The sequence below is a fragment of the Centroberyx affinis genome, unplaced genomic scaffold, assembly GCF_046629955.1.
Source record: "Centroberyx affinis isolate AG114_WGS23_722 - 3 ecotype Tasmania unplaced genomic scaffold, CSIRO-AGI_Caff_v1 ptg003073l_1, whole genome shotgun sequence".
NCBI lineage: Eukaryota > Metazoa > Chordata > Actinopteri > Beryciformes > Berycidae > Centroberyx > Centroberyx affinis.
The window spans coordinates 141,263-165,239 of NW_027281158.1; the positions used below are offsets into that span (position 1 = coordinate 141,263).

General features: G+C 39.5%; 1 protein-coding gene across 1 annotated transcript in view; it reads right to left on the reverse strand.

Moving 5' to 3' along the window:
- Positions 1–16,739, reverse strand: part of LOC139659359 (potassium voltage-gated channel subfamily B member 2-like) — a 36,063-nt gene extending 19,324 nt beyond the window's left edge. Inside the window, exon 1 of the mRNA XM_071537602.1 lies at positions 16,155–16,739. Within this exon, the coding sequence (XP_071393703.1) occupies positions 16,155–16,739 (585 nt within the window). The remainder of the gene's footprint in view (positions 1–16,154) is intronic.
- Between the last annotated feature and the right edge of the window lie 7,238 nt (positions 16,740–23,977).

Genomic DNA, 23,977 nt, shown 5'->3' on the forward strand with positions numbered 1-23,977 from the left:
TAAGGAACTATTTTATGACTCTAATTAATTAATGCAGCCTGTCTGTCTGCTTGCCCATCTGTCTTCCTTTGATTTTGCTATCAATGGCATATGGGAAGATGGCAATGTTGTCAGTTCAATTTCATTGTATTTTTTTGGACACAGTAACGTTAAATTCTCCATTGCACATTGATCTGAACAGTTTATGGTGTTTTCCTTAGCATGACTGTATTCCTTGGCCATCTAAACATACAGTACATGGCCAAAAGTATGTGGACACCTGCTAATCAAACATCTCATTACAAAATCATGAATATGGACATACAGACATGGAGGAAAACCCATTTCCTGGGAATGGTGACAAGAAAGATGGCCAAATGGTACCATTTCTGTAAAATTTTTGAAAAAGCTCAGAGAATTGGACTGTACATGTATATCAATTTTGGTGCTTTTATGCAAATCTGTACAATTTGGCCTATTTCTGGTCTATTACGCCTTGAATAGTGGGGTGGTTGGTCCTCTTATCATATAAAAACATCACCCACAGTATCAAAACTGAAACATATGATCAAGTTCATGCTAAGCACACCTGGCACTACTCCTACTAAATCTTCCTCCTCCTATACATTGTCTAACTTGGAAGGGAGAGGAAGAGAGAATGACAAAGAGTGGGTAACCAACTCAGCAGAGAAACCCAAGCCTTGATCAATATGTGGAGGTATTTCTGGAACAACAGACATGGGATCCATTGGACTGTTGGTGTTTCTGCAGAGGCCAACACACCACATTTATCAAGCTGCTTTCACTGTCCCTGTTGTTTCCATTTATTACTGGACTGACTGCCTTGTAGGGTTAGCTTATTCTGACATCCATTCAGTAATTCAGACAAGCCTTATATCTACACTGATTGTACTAAACATTAGGATCATATTGCTAATGGTGACTTGCACCCCCTTTTGCACTATATATATGGCTTAAAACATCCTTCTTTGACCTGAAAAGATGGGTGTGGCTGTAGGCCCATTCAGTAACGTTATAAGTATGGACCAAACATTTTGAATCAGTGGATTTGATACACACAGCTACAGTAACTTTTTTAGATATCTTGCTGACAAACAGGTAAACAGACAACGGTGAAAACATAACCTCCTTCCAACTTCATCAGCAGAGGTAATTAACCATGTCTACACAATCTGCTGAAATGGCATGTCATAAGTTTAGAAATGCAACCAGCCCTTTTCAGTTTTTGTTGTCAAGAGCTAAGGACCTCCAACATGGTCACCAGATGGTGCATTACATCACCTAAAAGCTCATCCATCATCCATCCATCCATCCATCCATCCATCCATCCATCCACCCATGTACAATGATAAACTACTAACAACAGGGTATTGTGTACTGGTATGTCTAGCTATTCACCAAACAATAGAATGTCATATAATAGCAAGTGTCTGACTAAGGATATAACTATTGTCCAGAATACTGTACACATTTAAACTCAGTGATTTCACTTGTACTGAGGCAAACAAGGACTATAAGAGAAATGTTGAGACCCTACTGAGTCGATGTCTGTTTAACAAGACAATCTCTTATCTGTATCATTAGCCCTCAACAGGGCTTTCATTACTCTGGTGTTCATATGGTGTTCCTTGATCTCTGCTCACAAACACACATACACCAACATACACATACACACATAGCGATAGAGAGAGAGGGAAGGGAGGGAGAGAGCATGAAGACAGAAAGATAGCTAGAGTCATGATTATAGTAATTAGTCAAAAACGACCCCTTGATTGGTCAGTGTGACACATATGGCTGTAATTAGCTAAACATGGTGTGTAATCAGCCATCAAGGCAACGCGATCACTACACCCCCCATACCAAACCAGATGAGAACCTCCTCTAGCGTGGATCATTTGGTGAACTGTAAACGTTGAAGGCTCTTCAAAGGTTCTTCAGCAGTAATCACAAGGTAATCTTTTTTGGTGCTTCATAGAACCAGTTTTTAACACATTTCTGGTGATATATAGAACTATTTTTGGGTTAAGGTTAGGGTTATGATTTTTTCTGCTGTTTTCACTATCCTCTGCAGGATTCTGCAGTCCAAGGCGTTGCAATTTCCAAACCAGACAGTAATGCTATCGATGGTGCCTCTGTAGAACATAGTGAGGATGGGGGAAGGAGTTTTGCTTTCCTCAAGGAAGGAAGCAGGAAGTGGAGATGGTTACTCCTCTATGAAAATGTGACTTTTTTAAAAGGCCAACAGAAGTTGATACAAGTGATAGATTACTTAATGCCCCTTTAATGTAGCACCAAGACAGGTTCCACTGTTATTCCAGTACAGCAGGTGGGCTAGATGGTTACTGTGGCAAGTATTCCCAGAGAAAAAAGTTCACTCTATATGAGTATATGGATACAGTGCTTCTGATCCACAGCAGCTAGAAGTTTACTACCACTGTTTAAAGAAATGTGAGAATTAAAGTAACACTATAATGAACAAGAACAACAATATATAATATCAACAATGATATAGCAAGTGTTTTGTATTCTTTTCTTGCCCTTGTTTTATGGCACAGGGCATTGCCCAAGAGCCTGAAAATGTTGCCCTGTGTCTCATTGACAATAGGGAGGAGGTAGGCTATCTTATGGAAACTAAATAAAAAGAGGATCCAGTACCATTTATGGACAGAAAGTTATGAGTCAAATGGCTGCATTTATGGTCCAGCTAAATTAGGAAACACTGCATCAGAGTGAGATACAGTAGCTTATAGAGTAGTTTATGTTCACACAGAGGGATGATTAGCCAGACTCATTGGCTTTCTATTCACCAGCCAGCTTTGTAGCAGAGATGTCCTGCTACTATCCCACTTTACTCAGTGTGGAAAGAAAAATGTCTTGTTAGTATTATTCTCATTCAAACTTGGGGTAACAAGTTTATATGTGTTTGTCTGGTATTTGGGGGGTGGTGGGTGGGGGATTCGATTAAGTTTCTTTTTCTTTTTCTGTTGGACCTGTTTGGATCTATGATATATGAAAAATGTGAAATGTGAAAAATTACAATAAAAAGACCCTGATCAAAAAAAAAAACTTGGGGTAACAACTAGCTGCAGGCCAACTTATAGTGCTTCAGTAGATACTATCCTAAATTTCACTTGATTGTGTCCAACAATGGAGCGGTTTTATGTTCAAATTTAACTGCTGAACTTGATCCAGTTGAAATTGTTTTATCTCCACAGGCAGGCTAGAGGTGTTATTCAATGTTGGAAGGTACCTATTAACACTATGGATAAAAGGTGCCAGTTAAATACATAAAATGCAAATACATATACATAATAATAAATAATCTTCTACATTCAAAACCACATAGCTCTTTATAGGACCATAAGAATGCTCTGATTAAGTGACATTCATTTCAATGACATATGCTAACAATGGTGACAACATCTATTTTGCTTGACCAGTATTCAAAATGTCAAGGTATCCATTTATTAGAATTATTAGAATTACATTTTTATTATAGACTTTTAGTTGTCAAATGCTGCTATGAGGTTTCGTGAAATTCCCATTACATAACAAGTTAAAAGCTGGCATAACCTCTGACTCAATGTTTTGGCGCAGCCCACTGTACCAATATAAATGACAAATGCAATATTTACATATTCTGGAAAGCATTAATGTGTGCATGCATGAATGAGCAATCCTCAGAGAACAGAAAAACAATTTCCTTGGAATTTAGTTGGAATTACTCATCAAAGCGGGAGTAACTTGTTCAAACTGCACATACTGTAAAATTGAAATTGAAATTGAATGTTCATATTTACAGTTAATCAAACAACACACCTGTACGACAAATCAGTGAGACGTTAAAGGCTCCAGGAAACAAACTGTGCAACATCATCCCACAATGTTAGCCAGAAGATTTAGGTTTCCTTATTCCAGGGGAGGCAATGCCATAATGGAATGAAATTCACTCAATGTTGCCATAAATCTGGCTAGAAGGGGAGCCATTATTTGACAGGTTTAACCTGCAGTTTATAAAAAGAAAAAAAGAGAAATTGACATTTATTACTTGAATCTCTTTACAGCCTACACATGTAAAGCTACATTTCCAAATTGATGAAACAAGGTCTTTGAAAAATGAATGTGTTTCACTGTGAAGGGAAAAAAATGTGACCAGAAGTGCTCATGCAGTAAATGGACTTTGTTAACAACTTGCTGTCATTTAAATGCATAAGTTCCTATAGGAAAATACTTGAAATGGCCAGGGTGCTTTTGCCAACTGTGAATTATGGCTTTAAGGTAGAGTGTAAAAGACACTTCATGTTAAATGGTTCGAAGAAGGTTATATGTAGATCAGCTGAGACAAAAAATATTTTTTTAACCTTTTCTTACCCAGACAAGTTGAGAACACATTAATTCTCACAGTAACTACCTGGATGAGTTGTTGAAACATACTCACACCTGAGAGTTTAACCACAACCACAATATATTCTACTGGTAGCCACTGAGCCGCTCCATTACAGCAGTTGTGGGTTGAATGCCTTGCTTAAGGGCCCCTAAACAGGATTTATTGATGAGGGAATGGACAGAAGAAGAGATGAAAGAAGAGAAGAGATGTTGTTTCCTTGCCAGAGTGGTTTAATTGACCCTGTATATAAATAACACCATAACATCTGTGACACAATCATAATTAGCTCATACTGAAGGTCAGTTTAGGCTGACAAATGATGCAAAGGCAATTTGTTACTTAGGAGGCACTGCATGTTACTATTCAATCTTTGTGCTGTTGATTGTGAGGAGATATCAGGCAATATGTGATATAATACAGGGCTCTATGCTTACTTTTTTTTAGGAGCCCCTAAATTGAAAGATGAGTCATTATCGACTCACCCTCATGCCAGTTGAAACACACATGTTTGTTAGTCCATATGACACACCCGGAGGTTGCCAGCACAACTTTGTAGCAGCTTTCCCCAAAACAACTTAAGTCTTTGAGGAATGATCTTTTGAGTTCCGAAAAGAGCAGAAAAAGAAATATCCATAAAATTACTCCATATAGCTTGTGCAGCATAATGTAAGTCTCCTGAAGCTAATGATCGCACAGTGAGTGGAAAAGACCGATATTTACATTTATTTAGCGCAAAACTTCACTACAGCTAGTTGTTTTCAAAAACGGTTGCGTGTGCAGTCGTGAATCTCCTCCACTTCTGTGTTTACACTCCTAGTCTAGCCTAATTTATAATTTATAATTTATAATTTATATTTTAAACTGTGCAATACTGATTCTAGTAGTAATTTTGTGCAATAATTCAACTGTGTAATAATTATTTAATTATTTAATTATTTACGCTGTTGTATATATTGTAGTATGATGCACATATTTGTACATAATTCTTATTTCTCTTATTTCTATATTATTATTGTTATGTATTATAGTATAATGCACATTTTACATATTTCTATGCTTATGTATATTTCTCTTCTAGAATGTGAGCAACTGCAATGTAACCCAATTTCCCCTCGGGGATCAATGAAGTATTTCTGATTCTGATTCTGATAGTCATAGGGCTACGTCACACAAACTGAAAAAGTTTCACTCTGTCCTAACGTTACCTTTTCAGCCTTTAGTCAGTTTCCTAGCTGTTGTAGCTTCTGTCCCCAGTGCTGATATTTAAAAAATGACGCGAATGAGAGGTCTTCCCGGATGGTTCAGCAGAGAGAAGCCTGTGAGACTCTGTGACTGGGCGTCATTGCGGAATACAACTATGACTATTCACAAGGCTCCGGCTAATCGCTGGATGTCAATTTCTCAGCTAAATGCTTCCGTGTCGTCCTTTCTCCTCAGAGTCTGGGGAAGAAAAACAGAATTACCGCTTCTGAAGCCGACTGCTGTGCCGGCCGTGTCTCTACAAAGACCGGACGTACGTGAAATAATTTACAATTTTACAAGATAGCATTATAAGTCACTTTCAGCAGAGGTTTTCAGTTTGTGTGACTAGGAGTGTAAACACGGAAGTGGAAGAGATTCACATGACTGCATAGCACGCGCAACCATTTTTTTCAAAAAGCAACTGGCTGTAGTGAAGATTTGCGCTAAATAATGGTGTAAATATCGGTCTTTTCCTCTCACTGTGCGACCGTCGGCTTCAGGAGACTTGGATTATGCTACAAGAGCTGTATGGAGTAATTTTATGGGTATTTGTTGTTCTTTTTCTGCTCTTTTCGGAACACTAAAGATCGGTCCCCAAAGACTTCTGTTTTTTTGGAGAACGCTGCTACGAAATTGTGCTGGCAACCTCCGGGTGTGTTATATGGACAAACTTCACCTGTGTTTCAGCTGGCATGAGGGTGAGTAGATGATGACAGAATTTTCATTTTTGGGTGATTATTCCTTTAAGGACATCCTAGTGGTTACATACAATGCACTTGCCATGATGTTTGTTTTAGATCTTTCCATCTCAGCCCCATATGTCCTGAACTACATACTATAAAAAAGTGATGTAGTGCTTGAGTCTTGTCTCGGTCTTGAGTCCGGTCTCCAGACTTCTCTGACATGTTGGACTTGTCTCAGTCATGTGCCTATTTTGACTCGGGCTTGTCTTGATCTCAGCCTCTATTGGATGTCGACTTTTCCCACCTATCTAAAAGTTTTCAAAGAGGTTTTCAAAAGCTTAGTTTTGTAACCATAGTTCAAAGCCAGCCAAAAGCGAGAGCAGGAGAAGAGAGTCAGACACCAATTATACTATGTGTAATGGTGGAATGAATCCATTAAACATTAATGCTGTGAAATTGTAGCAGCAGGAGGAGAGGGCAGCAGGGACTGCACTTCCCCGCGTTTTTAGCAGAGTAGTGACGTTATTCGTGGCTGGGTAAAGACCCTAAAAAATTTGAACAGTTCTCATGGCTCAACCTGCTGGAGCTGTAACGTTAGGGGAATACAGAGCTACGAAAATACTAGTCACGAATGCTATTGCTTTTGCTTCCTTAATTGCTAGACGCCTTATACTTATGAAGTGGAAGCAGGAGGCCTCTCCCACACATGTCCAGTGGGCTGGAGAACTTATGAGGTTTTTACACATGGAGAAAATAAAGTGTACATTGGGTGGCTCTACAAGTAAATTTTTTAGACATGGCAACCATTTCTGACATATATGCAGGGGCGGACTTAGTGATTTGGGGTTCGAGGCAAAGGCAAGCATGGGACCCCCTGAATCCCAACCCTCTCCCCTTTTAATCCATCCTTTCTACATATTTTCATCAAGTTGGGGCTGAGAAAACTATGCATGCAAGGGCACTTTTTGTTGTTTTTCTGCCCCATTTGTGTAGCTTGCTTTTTTTGTTTTGGGTGTTACTTCTCTCTCAGCTACTGATGCAGTGGCAAGAAAAATTTGCTTAAGTACCGAAATAGTAACAAAATAGTAGACAAGTAGCAAAATCGCACTAGAAGTGGAATAACCCACTATAGCCTGACTGATTAGGGTGGGTGACCATGACTGAAGATTGAAATAATTTATTGTAACAAAAAGTACATTTATTTTATATTGATTAAAAATAAGTTTACATTAGTTCTATTCTTGTCTTTTTTGGGGGCCCTCTGGCTGCCGGGGCCCAAGGCAGTCGCCTACCTTTGTCTAATGGTAAGACCACCCCTGCATATATGAAAACGCTAAAACTGTGTACTCTTCCATAACTGATTCTTATTCAAACCAAATTACAATGTAGATTGGCTATAGACAACCGTGACTAATATATACGTCTATTTGTTTGTATGAATGTATGTGTATTTATGTTTACATCTTTGATCTATTTTGCCTTTTGTTTATGTACGTCGGGGAGGATATAAAAATGGACAACATGCAAACTTTTGTATTTTGGTATTTCACACTGAATGTATTACAAAGTTGTTATGTTGTTGAAAAAAAGGAAAATAAAATTGTAAAAAAAAAAAAAAAAGAAAATACTAGTCACTGGCCAGTCAGGGATTCATTTATATCAAATGGGAGGCACGACTGGCGTAAGGCATCAGCTCCTCCTCAGTTTGATCGGATGGATCACCAGTGGAATTAATCAGGAGCAGGATCCATATTGACCCTTAATAAGCCTACATCATCCTCCGATTCAGAAACATTGAAGGACGTGATGATGGCGAGACTAGCAGGTGAAGTGGAAGATGCATAGGTACAAGCAGCAGCAGAGAATTAGCAAATGATTTTGACAGCTTAAGAAGACCGGCCCGGTGATGGCAATATGCAAGCTCAGCTGACACATCAGCTGATCCAGAGCACAGCTCCACTTGAGTTGTCTGCCTGAACTAGATTTGCTTCATTCATTTGTAATGTAATGTTGAAGGTCATACCCGGTAACCTTATAATGAGACACACATATACGAGCTACTCTCCACTTGACATTTGTTGATCAAAAATGATAGGTATAGAACTACCCCAGCTCCAGGGTATTTATACCATTCGCTGTAAGGAAGGCCATAAACATCAGTGAGGACTCCAGTCATGCAGCTCATGGTCTATTCAAGTGCTGTCAAAGCACTGGTACCAGCCCCTTCAGAGACAGTTTTTATTCTCAGGTGGTCAGAATCATGAACACTGGTCTGACGCTTACATGCACATATGCATGTTGTTTGTTGTTGTTTTTATTACCTCCACCAACAAAATTGGAAGGAGCTTATGTAAGTTGCTTTACTTGGAAAAGTGACATTTTGATGTGATAATACATTTTGTTGCAGTGTGTTCTTGATTCGAGATTATTGGAATATTCAAGGTCAAATTTGATAGATTATTTTAAAATGAAAATAATCAATAGTTTCAGCCCTAATGTACAATAGCCAGTCTGAGCCTACAGCCTTTTTCCTGCCACCTTACTTATCTTGCTCATATTCCCTCCATCCCTCCCTCCCTCCAGGTCAGATAGTGCACAGACTATTCAACCTGGTAACAGTTAGTCTATTTGCAGCAGCTGTCCTGGTAAAAGCCCCAAAGGAGATTAAGTCACACTCCTACCTCTGTCTCTGTCTCTGACTCTCTCTCTCTCTTGGTCTGCCTATGTGCGGTCATGATCAGCCACCCAAACGATCAATATGTGGATTTCTGCTACAAGAATACTGTATATCTAACCCACATTTTCTATGCATATTTCTCTCTAGAATATTTTTTTTTTTTTTTACAGAATTTTGATACGTTTCTTAGTCCTGTTTGATATTGTTTTGACCATTTGTCAATTGCTCTTGCACTGTAATTCAATTTTTGTCATTGAAATTAAAATGAAAATTTACAGTTTAAAAGTGTATATGTATGTGTGTGTGTGTGTGTGTGTGTGTGTGTGTGTGTGTGTGTGTGTGTGTGTGTGTGTGTGTGTACACCTAAAATGTACGTGCTGCATAAGTCACTGCAAAGGGAGCAAAACATTAAAAAAATATATATTCAGAGAGAAAAAAGAAGATTACACAGATTAAAAACAAAGTGTATGAAACTAATCTCTCTTATTTCTCTCAGTATTTAATACTGACATTATCTTCTAAAAATAACAACTGTTATGAATGGCAGTCCATCTGGAGTCTGGACTGCTGTGTGCTTGCGTGTGTGTGTGTGTGTGTGTGTGGGTGTATGTGTGTGTAGTGTACAGACTTTGTGTTTTTTTGGTGCAGTTCCATGTTGGTGCCAATGGCCAGGTAAGTAGTCATGAGCTGCTGATGTCATCAGAAAGAGGCCATCCCATTGGCTAAGACCTGAGCTGCATCACTGCTACCACTGCTGACTCAAACATATGACTGACTTCAGTGCAGTCTGGCCAAACCAGTGGCACAGTATGGTCCCCCTACTGCTGACACACTTCAGTAATATCTGAACTGTTGATTGTATTAGTGTGAATATAACTGATAATTGTGATTTTTCATACCTTGGATTGCCAGCATTGGTAGATTTGCTGCTATGTTTACATTTCCACAATTTGTGATAGAGCCTACCAAAATTTCCACATATCCTACTCATAATTACTACTAGGAGGTTGATGTGAACACTTTTTCACAATCATCAGTTTGTATTAACTGAACATCCAATAAATGCAGTATCAATGGTCAAGTTGCCATAAGCTCATGCAAGTTAAAATAACATAACTTATAGCACAATATATGCAATTTTCAGACAATGGATAATCAGACACTGGAAGTAGGCAGGTCCCATTGCAGTGTGAGTGTTATTGTGTTGACAGGACATGTTTTAATCGTTTTTTGGATTCAACTGTTGGAGTTTGCCGTTGGCCCTGTGTTTGTGTGTTGGACAGCAGTGCTCCTGGCAACCTGGAGGTATGTAAAGCTCTACAGCCCATTTCCCAGCTTATAATTTATTACAAACAATGCTGCATGATTTCATGTTTCACAATGTAGTTGAGGACATATTTTCAAGAAAACCAAAAACTGAAAGCATGTCTTTTTCTGTAACAAAATAATATACATCTCTGGAAGAGAGGTTAACCATGAAGCACAGGGCATTGAAGCCACTGATCAACAATGTTCTGCTCTCACAGCTATCTATAGAGTATTGTAACATTTCTAATAAACACAGCCTGTATCTTGGAGCAGCCTGAGAGAGATCCTCATGCTTTTGCAAATGTGAACCCAACTGTCGAGTGATTAATATTGTCAGTGATAAAATTGCTTGTGCTACCACAGACACATGCAGCCATAATGTTATTGCTGTATCCTTTTGGAGTAGTGCAGATCTTAATGTTCAAATAGAGGACTTTGAATGAATTCAATTAGACTATTTTTGCCATAAATTGGTATTGATAGTATTGATTGTTGTAGAAGCTTGGTTTTACATGCAGATGACATGAAATCCTGTTTCATGTCATCGGTCAGACGGTTTCTAATAAGAACCTGGTCATTTTAGCTGAATCAAATATATGCCTGGATTACTATTGGAGCTTTCAGGATTTTAACCAATAACAAGATTTGAGCCTGTGGAAGTAATATTTGTATTCCCATACAAATGCTGGGTTTGCTAGCTTCAACCTGCTGTAGTTTATTCAGCTGGAATTATAATAATAATTAGAATGGATGGAGGTGGACCGTCCTGGTGAATTTTGGCAATCACTCATGGAATTTTCATAGAATAATTTTCAGTGTCAACAGTGCATAAGACTCAGAAATATTGACTTATCCATACTTGGACTGGTTATAAGACGGCAGACAACAGCCTGTCAACAGCCTGTCATGGGTTATTGCTTAATTTAACACAATGACTATGCATATAACAAAAAATCTGATTCCACATGGTTCCTTGCTGTTTAAACAGCATGTGAAGATCACATCTGTATCATAAAGGCCCCATTTACACATAGGATTAAAATGTGTCTTGTAACCAGATTTGATCTAGATATGACTTAGCCGGAATACATTTACACCTGGCATTAAAATGTGTCATGTCCATATTAAAACTGGATTGCCTTTTCCCTTGCAAAACACAAATTGCTGTACACATCAATTAGCCTCTTAATATTTACATCCTTTAGAAAGGTGGCAAGAACTTTGGTGTATCCATTGGTATGTTCACATTTTCTTATGTTTCAAAACCGAGGAAGAAGTCTTTTTAGGAATAGGCAATATAGGCTGACAAGGAGGCAATTTAATGCAGCTGTTGTCATGACTAGTGATAGTTTCATCAGACCAAATTTACAGCAGACGTGGTCTCACTTGCTCAACATTCACGGTCAAGATCAAGGTCAAGGTAATCTTTATACTTTATTATAATCTCAATACTTTGTTTTAAGTTAGTATCAGAGCTGCCAGCCACCTCTTGCTTTCTAGCTGGGTCCATACATAAATATTTATTTCCATAGTTTGTAGTTGTAGTTTTAGATGGATTGTAGATGCAGATGCAAATGCAATCACACTTTGGTGTTAACGTGGCCAAATCTGCATCTCCGTTTCCAGAGGTGGTCTGGGTGATCAGATCTTCAATACGTCTTTGGTACGTACACATATATTTTATAGATTTTTGTACTTTAATACCAGGTGTCAAAGACTTAAAAAGTCTTTGACACCTGGTATTAAAGTACAAAAATCTATTTGACAGATCTGATGTGTACCACAACAACCCTTTACATTTGGCATTACAATTGCAGCATCCAGCAGGGACCAGGCATGAACCCAGGACCTCATGCAAAAACACTACCACTGTGCCTATGGGAATATTACTGTTAGCATAATGGTAGTGTTATTGCTTGGGGAGCATGAGGTCCTGTGTTCACAGACAGTACAAAATTTACAGTATGTTTGCCATTCCCATTTCATCAATAAAGAGCATAAAAATCCAGTGTAATGCACCAAAGGCACATTGAAAATGGAGTGATCTGATCACCTAAACACCTGAGGAGATGGATTTAGATTTGGCTACACTGATAAAAATGTGTGAATAGTGCTCATATTATAACTACGTAAGTGGAAATGAACTTTCATGTAAGTAGGTGCTATTGTTGTTGTTTGGCTGTATTGCCTGATATTTTGTCTCCGTTATCAAAAAATATTTGGACTTGAGTAAGGACAAAAATAATGGGCTCAGGTGATTGACAACTTGCTTAACAGCAGTGAAATGTGCAAAAACCAGTTGGTGTCCACCGTCAGTCTATTCTAATTAGTAGACAAAATTCAAAGTGAAATAATGGATCCAGTGTTACCCCCTCGTCCGCAAATTTTTTTCTACTGGGAGAGAAAGTTGCCAGGCCGGCAAGCTGATTCTGTGTTGACAGGTAAGATGCATTATTAATGCCAGGTTAAATGAATTATGGATAAGTCTATAATGCTATGGCTCCATTGACACCTGACATTAACTTTGTTATACACATTGAAATTGGATTTCAAAACACAAGTTTCCATAGGCCTATATGTCACTTACTCTGGTAATATTTACATCCTTTAAAATTCACAGCAAAAAACAACTTGTTTCTCTTGTTTCTGATCCACCAGTAGCCTATCCTGACAATCCATTTTTGACAAATATGTTACTATGTGAGCTGCCTGTCACCTGTGTGCTTTCTGGTTGGATGCATACAAAAATGTTAATCTGATTACATTAAACTTATTACATACTTACATATTAAGCTTTGTTGTTAATGTAACCATATGCATCTCTGGCCACCTCTGGAGGTGATTCAATATGTCTTGGGTGTTTTTACAGCTGGATTTGATGCATTTTTTTCTCTGTCTAAAAACAATCTAATCACTGAGGACACAACACTGAGGTTAATACCAAGTGTAAAGGGCATCTATCTGCTGTAGAAATAAAAGGTAACATGCATGATGTAATGGTAACTACAGAGTTAGAAATCAGATTGTGTGTTTTTTCCTGTTTAGATGGCGATTAGGTCATATTCTGTGGCACAGATTTAAAAATCAGATTCCATGTAGGTTATCCCTGTTGATGCAGCCATGAGAAAACCAGATCTACACCGTAAAGAGTTAAAATTGGATCTTTTGTGCATGTGTGAATCCAGCGTGTTTAAACAAAAGCTCTGAACATTCTCTTTATGATGCTGGTCGGGTTTCTGGTCAATCAACTGGAAACAGGAAATCACTTCGCAATATGACCTCTCTGTCTTTGTCTCCCTTTTTCTCTCATTCCTTGTGTCTGTCCCTTCTGTCCTTCCGTTCTCTCTCTTATTCTTCCCTCTCTCCTGTTCTTTTGTCTTGAGTATGTTGCCATCATGTAGAGATGAGGAATCACCACGTCAACCTGTCTGATACAGCTGACCACACAACAAACTAGTTATACAGTTGTACTGAGTAGTCATGGTTTCATCTGGGCACATTTTTGCTCAACCCAAATTGATTCTGTGGCATCAGAAAACATTTGCTTTCATATACATGTTTGTACAGGGGTTTTTATATTAGTGTATAATGGTAGTAAATTTTCGAGGCAAAAAAACAATGAAAGAATGAAGAATAATGAATAGTCCATAGGATTGACAGGTTTATATTCCCTCTCTTTAATACCACAGAAAATGAAATGCTATTCCTAAACAAGAGCTATGATTCTCATCTTGTCTCATTTTGTCTTATCTCATCTTTCCTTGGCTTGACTCATCTCATCTCATCTCATCTCATCTCATCTCATCTCATCTCATCTCATCTCATCTCATCTCATCTCATCTCATCTCATCTCAATCTCATCTCATCTCAATTTATGTCAATGTCATGCCAAGTCATGTCCTCTCCTCTCCTATTTCTCATCTTATCTAACCTTTCATCTTGGCAGCAACATCTTTAGTCCACTTCATCCAATGCATCTTGAACTATATTTATCAGATGAAAGGATTTACATGAAGTTGTCCATTTAGTAGTAATGGACCAAAGTCCAATGCCGTCACACATTTGGTGATAGACAAATGGACAAATTTAGTAATGGACAAATGGTGTGCTTTCATTGCGTTCTGGGAAGCTGGCTATTTGTTGGCGGGCTGCCGTACAGCATTCAATAAAAGATGTACAGTACACTTACTGCAGTAAACAAGCAGAGGCAACTGCTGTCAAATGACGTTTTACTAAGCTAGACTCGCAGTGCACACTGTGTACACACACACACACACACACACACACAATTGAATGGCAATAGCTTAAGATTAAACCATGTCATAATGTATTGTGTGTATTGGATAAAGGCCAGTGTACATTTTATTGTATCCTCAATGACATCTTCACAGTCAAACTTTTCATCTTACATCAAAGCAAGTTTTGGACATAAATGTTCACCTAGATTATGGAGCAAGGGAGATCAGATTCTGTGTAAAACTGTGGTTACTATCAATGTGACAAAATTTCTTATATGTGTGTAACGTGTAGGCCAGGGTATATTCCATTACTGAGGAATTTGTCATTGTCTAATAACTGATATCAAATTGTAAATTGTATCCAAGACTAAAAACTGGTACAAATCAGTCTCCTGGTTAAATTCATTGATGTAAATATAATTGACAATAAGTATCTTGGTTCCCTGTTTGTCATTCTTTGTTCTAGGCCTAGACTGGAACAGAATATTATCAGAATTCACAATTAATAAACCCTCACTTTAGCTTTCCACTAATGAGGCCTATACAACACAGTGCCCACAAACAAATGCAGAGAAGGAGCATATGTAGCAGTAATCCATCCCCTTTCTCTCTCTCTCTCTCTCTCTCTCTCTCTCTCTCTCTCTCTCTCTCTCTCTCTCTCTCTCTCTCTCTCCCCGATTACTTCATAGGTGAAAGAGGATTAGGGTCCTGATGGCACTCTAATGGCCTCTGGTATTTTCATTAGGAGGTGTTACTTGAAAAACATTTTATGGATTTGCATAATGTTGCTAATCATAGAACAGAACAGAACAGAACAGAACAGAACAGAACAGAACAGAACTGAGCTGAGCAGAACAATACAGAACAGTGTAGCATAGAATAGAATAGAATAGAATAGAATAGAATAGAATAGAATAGAATAGAATAGAGGTACTTGGTGCATAATATCCTAATGTGTTTGTGACTATCCCCTTTTTATATGATAAGAGTGTTTGTACACATTTACAGTAATTGGGAAATTTACCTGTAAAACTGAACAGAACTTTATGTTATTCCTGTGAATTTAGTTCAGTCAATATGTAAACATCAATGACTCTCTTGTAAAGCTCAAATCTGGGATGTCATCAGGAGACATAACATGGAGCTGATTCACTGACAACAAATTAGAAACGGACTTTGTGGACTCTAAAATGAGCCTTATGTCAAATGAGCTTTATGTCACTGCAGTGCAAGGGGCATGAACCAGAAAATGTCCTTAATCAGCCTTTAAAATCAGTCTGGACAGTGTCTCTGGACTGCTCTCTTGATAGCAATGAGAAATCCTTCGCTCTCTTGTTTCCAACCTGACTGAGGCTTGTTCGTGGTTTACAAACCATGCTAAACTGTCCAGGGTCAGTAGAGTGACATATGCAAAATCTATTTTATCTATGGATTTTTCCCTTTCAGTATATTTTTACCTTGGCAGCCTCCTGATGAGCTCAGTTTCTTGTTTCTAGCTCTGAGAGATACTGGGCTCATGTTTACAAATCAAGACTGACTTAACAAAGACCATAAAATCGGGGTTCTATTTTAGAGTGGAATTTTCCTTTACAAAGTGTGCAAAACATTTTTTTTTTTACCTTTGCAGCCACTGATGAGCTTGGTTTCTCCAGCAGATCCCAGAGTTTCTGCCTCTTGTCAGGACAGCAGCCACGGTCCTCTTCCTCCCCGTCTTTCTCCCTCAGCGTCTCGGCCTCCCTCCTCAGCTCCTCGTTCATCTGCTCCTTCTTCTGGTGATACCGAGCCTGGCAGCACGACTCCAGGTAGATCTCATCGATGCCCCAGTAGTCCAGCTCCTGGCCGAACGACAGGGCGCACATCTCCTCCATCATGTGTAACTTTCCTGTGCGGTAGAAGTTCAGGATGGAGGAGAAGGCGCCTGGGTGCCGGTCAAAGAAGTACTCATTGTCAGTGAGGCTGTAGTCATCGCAGATCTCCAGTAGTGACTCATGGGTGTTGCAGTCTCTTAGCCTTCCCAGACGGGTTCTGGGCAGCCGGTCCAGCGTTCTCCACAGAACCTCATGGATTAGGCCTCCGACATTGAGCCTCACCCGCCGGGACCGGGCCTTCATGCGGATGATATCGATGGGCTCAGGAGGAAGCACAGGAGCCGCCGTGGTCCGCGGGTTGATTTTGGGCGTACTGAAGGTCACCCTGTCTGCCATGGTTGCTCTGTGTGCTGGTGGTGTCCTAGTTGGGGGGTCGCCTCAAACTGCAGAGGTTGTGGTGTTGTGTGTGGGGGACAGGTGATGGACTGTCTCCACACCACACCCAGGGAAGGTGCTGAGGCCCGCCAAGCTCACCTAGCTCTGCTCAGACCGCTATCCAGCTGGTTAGGTCCATGGCTGGGGAAACAGGGCATCACACATTGTACAAGTTTGAATATTGTGTTAAATTTCAACATGCTTACAAGTTACACACTGTTTTATAAAGGTATTAAACATGTGCTATTACCACATGTCAGGTCAGCCAAAATGCTGGCACAACTTATATATATATACTGCATATTCTTCGCATTGGCAATGTGCAATTACATGAAAGAAACAGAAAACAGTAACACTGAACTCTCAAAATGTTAGATATGACACTAATTCAGGTATCAAAACATAATCTCCTAAAATAGACTTTGTAATAAATATAGTCATGGAACTGGACATTGAGTCTTGTGTTGACAGCAATAAGACACTACCAATAGGTTTCTACTTCTTAATGGGACTCAGAATGTTGGCATCAACTGGAATGCAGATTATTGACATGAATGGCAGTGCCACTTCTACATATTCCAGTTAAGAGTAATGTTATTCAGTCAGGACTACACTATAAATGTTCCCTAATGGGCATGCCTGTCACAATTTGCATTGCAGAGTGATGACGCTCCTTTTAGTTAAAAGGAGCGTCATCACTCTGCAATGCATTCATAATTGTACAGTAAGTTTACTGTACAATTATGAATGGACAACATTTGATTCAATTTGATATCACAATATGAAAGAACACAATATCTAATATGGCCTTATTTTTTATGTCTAGCAGACATCCCTGGATTGGTCATTAGGAAGAAACCAAATGGGTGACAATGTAATGCCATGTAGTAATGCTAGAACAGCAGGCTTGCACAACACAGGACTACTGAAAGGGTTTCAGACCAAATCATAATGAAAAATGAGAGTATTTATATTGCAAAGCCATACCCCAATCACATTATGTATGAAAATAATGGATATGTGATACATTGTCCATATCAGGTAGCCCTACCTCTTATCCTTCCTAACTCCTACAGTCTCCAGTACCTCATCAAAATCGAGGAAAAATGTAACTTTAGTATATTCAATCAACAACATTGTCCTAGAAAGATTTACCTTATTAAATAAAACTATCATGAAATTGCATATTGTAAAACTGATTAGTCTGTCACTCACTAATTTCAATTAACTTTCACAAAATTAATGTAATCTAAACTGCACTAAGCCCAACAATGCCACTATGCATGAACTGAGATTTTTTTTTTGGAGGACCCATTTCTCTTGTTGGGCTATAAAGGCTTATATTGCCATTAGAAGTCCTCCGGCTGCAGGGCCTTTATCTAGTTGTATAATAAGAGTTCCGCAAATCCCAGTAGTGGTATTAGGCTTCCTCTCCCCTGGCTCTAGCCTACCTTAGTTAATTATAGACTGTCTATCTACTCCTGGGACACCCATAGGACACCCAACTACGTCAGGAACCAAGCGGCTACGTCACTAATAAGGAAGAAATGGGCCTAAATCAGCCATCCTCAAAAACAATGATTAGACTTATAATTAACTTATGTTACATAAAATATTTATATAAAAATATTTTTGGACTTAGCAGTCTGCATTGATTAAACACTGATTAAGTGTATTGTCACAAATTATTGTGTAATAATGGTGTAAACATAGGCTAGGCTGTATTTTCACTTTCTTTTGCATTATGTAGCCTACTCAGACTGTAAAGGCACTTCAGGACCAAATACAGAGACAGGTTGAATCTTGACGAATGAACCCACCAATTCCTACAGCCTAAAGTAAGAGCATTAATTCCTAATTAGTTGTCAAGAGATTAAGAAGAGGCAGTACATTTAACTCGAGAAAATCTACCCGTCTCCACCTCAGTGTTAAAAAGGTACAATAGTCATATTTGCAGGTAGAAAGTATAAAAAAAATCAATTAAGTTCAGTTCAGTTTAGTTCACTTAACTTCTGTTGTGTTGTGTTAACTCACGTGCCTAAAAGGCACAGGCAAGATGTCCTGAAGTACCACTTCAATCCAAATAAAGGTCTAACGTAAAAGGAAATAAATCGCTTTTTACCTCTTTGGAATTCTAAACCCCAAACGCTGTCTTTTCCAGGAGGTCTCACCACAGCATCCAGTTATCCCTGCTTGTTAGGCTTCGCCTCCCATTCGACTCCGGTTGCAAGCCTCCTGAGAGCAGACAGACTGGTGGATCTTCACATTTTTGGGAGAAAATTCCAGCAGAAGTAAACTCAGTGGAAGGTTCTCTGCTGTAAAGGAGACATCCAGCAAACTGTAGCCAAAACATCGAGCGCCATGGGGAAACAACGACGCACAGATAGAAGAAGTATGAACCGGCTGCCCCGGCGAAACGGCTACCGGTCCAGCATGTAAAAATAAACGGAGGACAGAGAGAGAGAGAGAGAGAGAGAGAGAGAGAGAGAGAGAGAGAGAGAGAGACGGGGGGAGGGGGGCTAATTGGATTGAGCAGTTCATCACCAAGGACAGCTCCAGATCAAGCGCTCAGTTTCTCCAATCCATGAACTCCGTGTGGCAAGGCTGACGGTCAATATCCTGTTTGTACATTTAATTTAATTTCAATTACCATACATGGATGGAATCTGATTATTAACTACAGAGGCGCTCCCTCTCCAGTATGTCTGATATGACGAACTTCTCATACCCAGAGTTTCCCAACAGAACCTGGAATTAAATCCACCTCCTGGACTCATTTAATTTCCTCCCAACTGTGTGGGTGGAGAGGACATCTACACAACTTCAATACATTTTTTGAAGAGCCTGTTCTTTGAGTATTTTGACTGTGGAAAACTTTATATTTTTACTCTATTGCATTTTAATCGTTATAGGTCGAGGCTCTATTCCATTACATCAATCAAAAAGCTGTAGTTCAAAAACACAAATACATGATGAGTTCATGGAAATGACACATGCTTAAACTTCAAACCTGCTAACTATGAGAGGAAGCAGTCAGCATTACCTCAAACTCTAACTCTGCATCAAGATGGAACCCTTTGTTGTAGCACTAAAATGGCATCTGTACAATTCAACAAGGTGTACTTTTAGTTAGGCTGAGTACTTTTATCAGAGGGGCTACTATCTCATCATGTTTTGGCAACTGTTTGCTATGGTAGCTTAAATGATTCTGGTGTAATCCTTCTACCACTGTGTAGAATTCACATCTTACCTGTAGAGAAGCCTGTGCTGCTGATTCCCACTCTCATGATGATGAGACATTTGACTAACGAACACAGAAAGTGGATTTTGCTGCCCCCCACCCCCCGTGCCCTGTGAGTGTCTAAACTCCATGTCTATTCTCACTAAGTGAATGAATTCATTCAGTGCCAAGGAGTATAACAATAATTGAGATGCATTGCCAAGTGTTAGATAGCTGATAATGCAATTTTACTTTGACTAACTTAAAAGAAATGTCATGCCAAGGTACAATCTGGAATTTATTTGATCACATCAAGTTCAAGTTCAAGTTTATTTGTCATGTACATAGTCTATACATAGCACAGCCATTGCAATGAAATGCTTACTTGCAGCCCTACTCGACAATAGCCTTAAAAAGACAGTAAAAAGAGAATAGCAAAGAAAATTACAATTTCCCATTTGGCAGACGCTTTTATCCAAAGCGACAGAGAGAAAAAAGGAGATAGTAAACATAGAACACAAATATAAAGTAACAATATTCAAGCAAAATATTTGCCATAGTTACGAAAGTTGTATAGCTTCCAGCTTTGTGCAACTAAAACAGAAGTAAAGTGGCATGAACCTATAGACTATATAGGATGTGCAAAGTAACAGTACATTTTGCACATCTGCAAAATGTAGTGTGAACTGAGTGACATTTGTATAATATATGTATATATATAATATTGAGACCTAATATAGTAATCTACGATAGGTATAGGAGCTCCGAAATACGGCCCATTCCCAAAACAAATAACCCTTTGAAGATGAATGACTATCAGCCTGTGGCTCTAACATCGGTCATGATGAAATGCCTGGAGCGCCTGGTGCTATCTCAGGCTAACACAGGTGGGCCCTTCCCTTGACCCATTGCAGTTTGCATACAGACAGAACTGCTATGTGGAGGATGCAGTGATGTGTTGCACACCACATACACTCATTTGGAGAAGCCACGTTCATACACCAGAACTCCTGGATCCTGGATTTCGCCTCAGCTTTCAACTGTATGCAGCCCCACATTCTCTGCACCAAGCTGCATGAGCTCCAGCTGGACCTTATTCCGTGGATAATGGACTTCCTCCTCCAAAGGGGCCAGCTACGTTCACACTGCAAGCCTTAGTGCTCAATTTGGATTTATTGCTCAGATCCGATTTTTTTGTTTGGCTGTTCACATTATTTTTTATATGTGGCCAATATCAGGTTCCAGTGTGAACTGGTCACGGCCCTGAACTGAAAGACGTCACACACTGTCATACAGAAGTAAACATGGAGGCCAAAGTCAGCGTTTACGGTTTCATTTATAAGTTGATGTTCTTCTGTGGCCCCGTTCGGCCATTTGTTTCGATATGCTTTCAAACACAGAATGGTTATGACACCTCTCAAGTTTTGCTTGTACAGAAGTGTCACCCCAAATACTTATGAGGTCTAACACCTCACTGTCCCTCCACTGAATACCTCCATCGCAGCTGTCTTCCATGTTTGTATTCACCGAGTGACTCCCACCAGCGCACAATAGTGACGATCTAGAGTGACATAAAAGTCGCATGAATTCCGATATGACTGTTCAGACTGAGGTCGCATTGCAAAAAATCAGACCTGTATCTGATTTAGGACCACATATGAAAGTGGCCCAAATCATAATTGAAAAGATCAGATTCCATGTGATTTGTGCTGTTCACACTGTTATGAAAAAAACAGATCTGAGTCACATATGAGCAAAAAAATCAGATTTGGAATGGGGGAACCTCTGTGATCAACAAGAGCAAGCTGCGGCGCGTGACCTCTCAGGGGACCAAGCTTTATGAGCAGCAGTGCTCAGGTCTGCAAGGGCTGTACGACCAGCGAGCAATGACAAAACTAACAGAGCCAGGGCCAGCTTCATTCCCTCCACCATTTGCCTGCTGAATCAGAGCGAACTGAACATGGTGTGCGTTATGTACATATTCATTGTTTCTTTTTTGTTTGTTTCTCTAACTAGTTTGTCTGTTGGTGATAGAGGTTATGCCTTGACCACAAGGCTGATGACACCCCTGATCAACCATCAGACCCCTCAGCAGCATCATATAATTATCTTTCCCAGACTCGCTCCACCACAGAGTGCACCATACTGAGCTGGAAGGCTGTTGGATATGCCTGCACATCAGCAACAGGCACGCAAATCCAATTTACAAACAGTGGCATTCATCATCAGATACACCTGATCCCACATTGTTTTTTCATAGGCATGTTTACAAAAGCAAGAAAAAATTTTGATATTTTTTGTGAATGAGGCCCAATTTTCCACAAATAAGAAGCTCTGGCCAAGATAACTATTCATATTGTTGATCAATTGAATAAGTGCTGTAACACTAATATTATTGAGCAGTCCCATGCTGTAGTTACGCTGTAGTTAAAAAGGGGACTCTCAGAATGGCCACAGCAAAGCAGATATATTCTATATCACCATCAGAAGCATGAGTCATTTCAATGGGGTGAACTATTCAAATATTGAAAGGGATTGCACTGCAAACACTGTGGTCTGCCATTTAATGAAAATGTATTGTTATCTTCATCAACGATTCATTAAGAACGTTCAAATGCAGCAAAGTTATTGGTGAACTAAAACCATTTAATGATTTTAAACTACTGCCAGCTTGTGGAAGAAGAAAAATCAAGGCCAAGCTGGTTTACAGCTACATGCACTGCTTGGTCCAAATGATGGACATCATGGCAGCCAATAAAACTTAATGCTCAAATGTTGAGTGCATTCTAATTAGCGTACATTGCTCAGCTCAGTGTCAGGTTTCTAGACTGTGTAGACTGAGCTCTTGCTCGCTAGGCTACCAACTATTGGTAAAATAATCCAAACGGATAGAGAACAGCAAATGCCTTTGATAAGTCAATGAAAAGGGCAAGACAATGTTTGTTTTTATTAAGGGAGTTGAGAATATAATTAATCACAAGGCTTGCAGGAGTTACTGCATTATGGCATGGTCTGAACCCTGATTGCTGTGGCTGTAGGATACTATTCACTTCTAGAAAGGCATGTAGTTAAGAATTAGCATTTTGCCAGGCAGGAGGGATTTGAAATTGACAGTTACTGATATTACCAACCTAGTGTAAAGGAAGAACTTGTGCTGCTTTTCATACTGTTGTGATATTACCAGATAAAAATGTTGGAGTAAAAATGTGAGCAAGTGAGTTAGTGATAATGGGAGTGCTGAACTGCACAAGTCTTGAATCAAGATTAACCTCTCCTGTAAATTTTCTTACATTTAGAATTCAGCATTTAACACTAAACCAAAATAATTCAGCTACACTTGGGGAACAATTTGACAAATCTTTAATATTAAAACTGGTGTGCTTCAGGATTTTTGACCTCCTCTCTTAATGCTCTTGTGTTCAGTAACTCGGTTTTGTAAAAAACAGTTTCACCTATATATACCTGAAGCTCAATGCTTTAAAGACAGTGGAGATGATAGTGGACTTCAGCCCCAATCACCCCCCTCATCTTGGTCATTCAGATTCCTGGACACCAGAACATCAGCAGAACATCAGCTCCATCATGAAGAAAGCCCAGCAGAGGATGTACTTTCTATGGCAACTGAAGAAATTCAACCTGCTGCAGAAAATGATGGTGCAGTTCTACACAGCCATCATTGAGTCCATCCTCACATCCTCCATCACCATCTGGTTTGTTGCTTCTACTGCCAGGGACAAGTCCAGGCTGCAGCGGATCATCCGCTCTGCAGAGAAGGTGATCGGCTGCAACCTGTCTTCTCTCCAGGACCTGTACACCTCCAGGACCAGGAAGCGGCCAAAGAAGATCATGGCTGACCCTTCTCACCCCGGTCATCTCATCTTTGAGAGATTCCCCTCTGGCAGCTGCGGTCTATCAAGACCAGAACCTCACGACACCACAACAGTTTTTTCCCCATGGCAGTGGGGCTTACAAATAATCC